General features: G+C 49.7%; 1 protein-coding gene across 1 annotated transcript in view; it reads left to right on the top strand.

Annotated features, from left to right (window-relative positions):
- The first annotated feature begins 355 nt into the window (after positions 1–355).
- LOC137885869 (phosphofurin acidic cluster sorting protein 1) overlaps positions 356–6195 on the top strand; it is a 37808-nt gene continuing 31968 nt past the window's right edge. Inside the window, 2 exon segments of the mRNA XM_068728177.1 lie at positions 356–824; positions 826–908. Coding sequence (XP_068584278.1) covers positions 744–824; positions 826–908 — 164 coding nt within the window. The 5' untranslated portion in view covers positions 356–743.

Raw genomic sequence — 6195 nt, 5'->3', positions numbered from 1 at the left:
TATCCGATGAACCTTTGTAATGGGAGGTAAAGTATAATTAGCTAGAGCCAAAATATGATATTAGAAAATCTCTAAAAAAAAACCATAAACCGATATACAGTATAGTAGTAGTATGTGTAAATATATATTAGTACAGTAAATGTAAGAATAGATGACACAAACAGAAACCCAGGATTTAAAAAAAACACGGTAACACAACCAGAGCACGCTATTGGCCAGTCCCTTTCTGTCTCTCTCTCTCTCTCTCTCTCTCTCTCTCTCTCTCGCTCTCTCTCTCTCTCTCTCTCTCTCTCTCTCTCTCTCTCGTCGCTCGTGCGTTTACGTTCTGACTGAAGAGGCGTTGCTCGTTGCTTTCTTTCATTGTGCGACCGACTACAGCGAGAGAAATTTCCGCTTCCTGCACCGACAAACCCCCCCCCCAAAAACACCAAGCAACGCGAAGTTGCTCTAAGGAGAGGACACACAGGCAGACGCGGGATTTGGCGCCTGCATTTCGGGTTTTAAACCCACCCCCCCCCCCCACGACGACCGCAATGTTTTCACTATCGAGCGGAATAGCACGAGACCGTTCAACTTTCCGTTGACGTTGTAACGTTGCTCGCGAGCGTTTTACGCATTTGCACCAGCAGGAGCCCGAAAACAGAAGCCAAAGGAAGGAGGAGGACTTAAAAAACAAAAAGGACAACACACACGGAGAAGAAGGCAAGAATACTCCCGAGTATTCCTCCTCTTCAGCCTCCAGGATGTCGGAGCGAGGAGGAGGAGGGCTCCCGCGGACTGGGGGCGTCCCGTCGCCGCACATGCAGCCCTCCAAGCCGGTCCAGCATCACCACCTCCAACCGGCCGGTCCACATGAACCTGTACGCCACCTGGGAGGTGGACCGCTCCTCACCCAGCTGTGTGCCGAGGTATGTGGGAGGGGAAGGGGGGCCCGCGGGCGAGTAAGCCCAGCATGACATATCATTTTTGTGTTGGGTGTTGTTTTTAAATGGGGGGGGATGACCCAGTCTGTGTGTTCACACTGGGGAATTTCATACATATGTCAGTGTAGGAAGGTCACATTTAAAGGCAATAATTACCCCTTTTTCTTTGCTCTAATTTGGGTATTTATCTCCTTCCGATTGGATCACTGTAGCCCCCTTTAGGACCCTTGGAGACCCCCAGATTGACGACCACCACTTCACTTAAATAGTCATTACCCAGTGGCTTTTACAACCCTAATCCAACAGCACAAACAGACATATACCCCCCCGGTCATAAAGACTGTTTGTGTTGGGGCAGGTGCAGCTTTTTTCCCCCAGTATAGTCTCAACTGTTGCCCACTGTTGATCAATCCAGACACAAAGGTTGACGACGCATCGGGTTATATTTTTTTTTCCGTACGTGACACAGCTGTAACATCTGGCACCGAATCTTACAGGCAGAAAGTGGTCGTTCGGGTGGACGACGCAGCAAAGGTCACGGCGGTGTCCAGGCGCCTCGTCCACCTCGACAAAGACGTCTCCGAGTGGGCGTGATCAGATGGGACGTCCGAGTGGACGCTGTAATCGGATGGGACGTCCGATTACGTGTGCCGAAGGGTCCGTCCCCCGTGTGTTTACGTCGCCGTGTAGTAACAACCGAGTTAGACTCGCGGTCAGGGGTTAAGGCCGAAGTGGCGCTCGTGTGATTTCCCGACGATCTGTCAAACTGACGATTTATTTCGTATTTGTGTTGTTACGCTGACGGGAACGTTCACCTGTTACGCCCCGGCTCGTAAATCTGCAACTTTTTTTCCCTTTAAATTGTGTTTTTTTTTGTTGTTGTTGTTTTTCCTCGTCCTCGTCAATCCAGATGTTTACTGAAAGCAATTAGTGGGGAATAAAGCGTGCCGGTTAAAAAAAGCTTCACGCAAAGCTCACATGCTGACATTTTAATGCTGCTTTCGAAACAAAAAAAAAATTAAAAAAAAGGCTCCGGAGCTTTGCTGGGTTAGAAGCAAAGCCTCAAGGGTATGTTTTTGCCTGCCTCTTAACGTTTCTTTGGCAATGTGTGTGTGTGTGTGTGTGTGTGTGTGTGTGTGCGTGTGTGCGTGTGGCGCGTGTGCGCCATGAGCTTGTGAATAAATGATGCAGCGCTGGTTCTATATTTTGGAACAGCTAGCATGAATAAAACATCCTTGTTAGCCTACATTTTAAATATTTTCCCTCCTGAACTTTCCTCTGAGACTACCGAGGACTTAACTTTTTCATTTTTTTTCGTGTTTGCCTGCAAATATTTCACAGACTTTTTTTTTTATTTTTTATTTTTTCAGCAGGCGTCACGGTCCGTCAAATATATTTTTCGATTTCACTGCAGTTGCAGCAACACAGAGAGACAGAGAGACAGAGAGAGAGAGAGAGAGAGAGAGAGAGAGAGAGAGAGAGAGAGAGAAAAGCCCCGTTGGGGATGGAGAGAAGTGGAGGATGAGAGATGGGAGGAGAAGAAGCGTGGCTCTGTCATCTCCATTTAAATAGGATTGCTCTCGGTGGGTAAGTCTGCAGAAACGCCGCAGCTAATCTGTGGCGCAGTCCATCCCGGAGCTAGAAGAAACCTGCGTCTCCTAAAAGGCTCACATTCAAAAGGTCCTGCTGGTGTTTTTTGCACTCAGCTGAACGTGGCCTGTTGCTCAATCTCTGTTGCTGCAAGAAGCACTCCGAACTTCCCCCACCCTCTCTCTCTCTCTCTCTCTCTCTCTCTCTCTCTAGCAGAGGTGTTGTTGCTCTAAACCTCTTCCTGTCTACCCAAAATGCCACTTGGTATGCTCTTTACGCAGCGCCGCCGTGGGTATAGAATTTGCACAAAACCAAACTGCGAAATTGTAGCGAAACCTGTAAAAGAAAAAGTAAACATGTCAAACCCCCCTGAAGGCTGTTTGTTTTTGTGCCGGTTTTCTTCTTCTTTTTTCTTGGGGGCCACGTTCAAGTGGAGGAGTGACAGGAAATGTCATCTGCATCTGTCTTCATGTTTGAGCGACCAGGAGAGGGAGAACGTTTTGTTTTGAAGGGACCAGAAGAAATCTGAGGTCTGACGTCTGCGTTCAGCTTTCCTGACCTTCTATTCCACCGTTTACAGGGGAGGAATAAATCATTCCGCTGGCTCTGAACCAGCTCTTTTAGTCCGGTGTAGCGTTGTGATTCCTCTCTCTCTGCAGCGTCATCAACACCCACACACACACCCACACACACACACACACACACACACAGGTGCTTGGCGCTATCAGAGGTGGGGGGGGGGTAAAACCTTCATTTTCTGCAGCCAAAGGATCCCGGCCGATGAGAACGTTGTGTTTGCTGTCAGGTGGAACGCAGACGGTAGCTGTTCAGTTAAAAGCCTCCTTGTGCTGCTGCTGCTGCTCGGGCGTCAGGTATTCCAGGAATGCCCCCCCCCCCCCCCCGTCCCCAGAGCTCCTCGTCCTTTTGCATTATTAACGAAAAGGCGTCCTCACAGAGCTGAAGTCCCCGTGATTCAGCTCTGAGACTCTTTCCCAGAGCGACCACACATCTACAGGAAGCAGTGGGGAGGGAATGGTTTACGGTCCCTTTTTTTTAAAAAAAATGGAGCTCTGTCTACTTGTGACCAGTGTTGGGCAATAAATATCCGACGTGACCCTCTCTAAAACCTCCCCCAGTGTTTGTATGAATCAAACAAACAAAGATAAAACGGGATCATTGAGTCTAGAGGTGTTGCTAGGTAGATTTTTGAAGCTTTGACTGTGACAGAGCCACTCCGTTTCCCTCTGTCTTCATGCTAAGCTAGGCTAATGGCCTCCTACAGCTAGCTCAGTACTCGGTATATAAGAAGGGGGGGGGGGGGGGGGGGGGGGGGGGGGGGGGGGGGGTGCGTAGTCATCTTGACGTCGCCGCGAAATCTCTCAAGGAATTGTGCAAAGTTGCGCAAACCACGAAGTCAAAACAAATCCGCAACCGCAATCCAAGATATTCGAGGAGCCCGGAGAGCAACATAATTGCCTCAGGAAACCTTTTTGTTTACGTTTGTAATGCATCACATGCAACGTAAATAAGTGAAAGCAGCGGCGCATTAAAAATGAATGCTTATCTACGGGCCCGAGTAATGAATACCGGTGGCGGAAGAGCAGCGTGTTCTGAATTATACATGGTGCGTTTGTTCGGCCCGTTTGCTGTAATTGCCCCGAAACACAATAGTGGGACGACACTCGTTCCTCCAGTGTCAGCGCTACATTACCCCCCCCCCCCCCTCCCCAAAAAAACCCCCCCCCCCCAACAACCAGCTGCTGAACACACACTAATGGAAAGGAATGGAGATAGCGCCAACAAGGCTATCACACACACACACACACACACACACACACTGCAGAACGGGTGGTGGTGGTGGTGGTGGTGGTGTTCATTAAGAAGCTTTGGCTCCGCCTCTTGCCTCGGCGCTGCTCGTTCTTCGCACGGCCGAGTGGCCGAGAGGTCTGAAGAGTTTCCTCTGAGGCTCAGCTCGATGAAGGCAAGATAGCGAGTGTCAAGTGCAAACCTCCTCCTCCTCCTCCTCCTCCTCCTCCTCCTCCTCCTCCTCCTCCTCCTCCTCCTCCTCTCCTCCTCCTGACTTCCCACGATTATCTACTCTTTCTTGCTGGAAACAAAAAAAGCCGTCCAAACTCGAGCCCCAGGGGGAGATGGGAGATGATGACACACGTGGCCATTAGTGCCTTTTTTTTTGTAATGATCTGTTTATCCAACGGCTCTGGAAAGATTTGGGGAATGCGTTGCAGTTTGAAACCAGTGAAACCGTCGCAGTGGAGAGAGGGTTTTAATGTTGTTGTTTTTATCGCCAGCTGAAAGCTGGCAGGCTGCTATATAAAAAAAAAACAAACACCTGCAGTGAAACCTCTCGACCAGCTTTAAAAAGCTGCGAACCCACTCAAACCAAATGTCCACCGCTACGCCTTTCAGATCACGGGGTAGCAGCGTCGGTTTCAGAGGCTTGAAGATGAGTCAAAGGTGCAACATTGAGTCTTAAAAGCAACCTGCAAGGCAACGCCCCGAATATCCGGTGTCAGCGATGACAAATCGAACCCCGCTTCGTCTCATGTTCAGGTCCGTGCCGCTGCTCGTCTACACCTTTTTTTTTTTTTTTAGGAGTCAGTTCTGGAAGAGGAAAAAAAAAAAAGCCAATAAGAAACCGTGTGGCTGGTGTTATTAATCTCACACGGTGTGTAGAAGTGAGAGGGAGAGAGGAGAGTAAAGGTAGTGGAAGTGAGTTGTCTTCCTCCTCCTCCTCCTCCTCCTCCTCCTCCTCCTCCTCCTCCTCCTCCTCCTCCTCCTCCTCCTCCTCCTGCTGCTGCTGTAGAGGTTGTGGTTGATTCGTGCTCCACCACTGCTGTGGTCTGAGGGGCCCCTTTGTTACGGTGGAGGTTGGTGTGCTTGAGAGCTTATGTCTCCTGGCAGTGATCCCCCCCCCCCCCCCCGCTATGGAATCATAGACTCCCATCTGGCAGCTTTCACACACACACACACACACACACACACACACACACACACACACACACACACACACACACACACAGATTTCTAAGGTGTAGTGACACCCATTCACGGACAATGTCACCGGCATACGCTTCTCTTTCACCTAAGGTGTTATAAACAAGGACGCAGTGGCATCCGGTTACATAAGAAAAAGAAAAAAGGAGGCGCTGAGAGGGAACGCGAATCACGCCGCCAACAGGTACATAATCACACTAGATAATAAAGCGGGTTTTTTTTCCCCCCTCATAATCTCATTTTCAGCCCGTTGAAACAGAAGCCGGATGCTTAGATGGGAGTACGAACCGGAATGAAATAAAGGTTTCCCATTCAGTGCCGGGGTTTTGTTTATATTCTGTATCTGGGGAGGAGAAGCTGTCTGGAACGTTCCTCCTGCCAGCAGCGCGGTCGCACATTTCAAATGTGAAACAAAAAGACACACACACACACACACACACACACACACACACGGACTCGCAGCAAACGCATAAACCGCGTCGGGGTGTAAGCAACTCGACACTTAGCTTCATGTGCTGCTACTGTATCCACCGCACAGTCCAATGCAAATGATGTGTGCTCACGTCTGTAATCCCCGGAGCTCTGGTTCCACACCGGTTCTCCCCCCCCCCCCCCCCCGGGTGATAATAACACAAGCTTGTAATGCACTTAACACACGCTGACCTTA

This window comes from Cebidichthys violaceus, unplaced genomic scaffold, assembly GCF_023349555.1.
Source record: "Cebidichthys violaceus isolate CVI_PGR_0920_01 unplaced genomic scaffold, fCebVio1.0.p SCAF_41, whole genome shotgun sequence".
In the NCBI taxonomy this organism is placed as follows: domain Eukaryota; kingdom Metazoa; phylum Chordata; class Actinopteri; order Perciformes; family Stichaeidae; genus Cebidichthys; species Cebidichthys violaceus.
The sequence above is the reverse complement of the archived record's forward strand: the minus strand, read 5'-3'. Positions and strand labels throughout refer to the sequence as shown.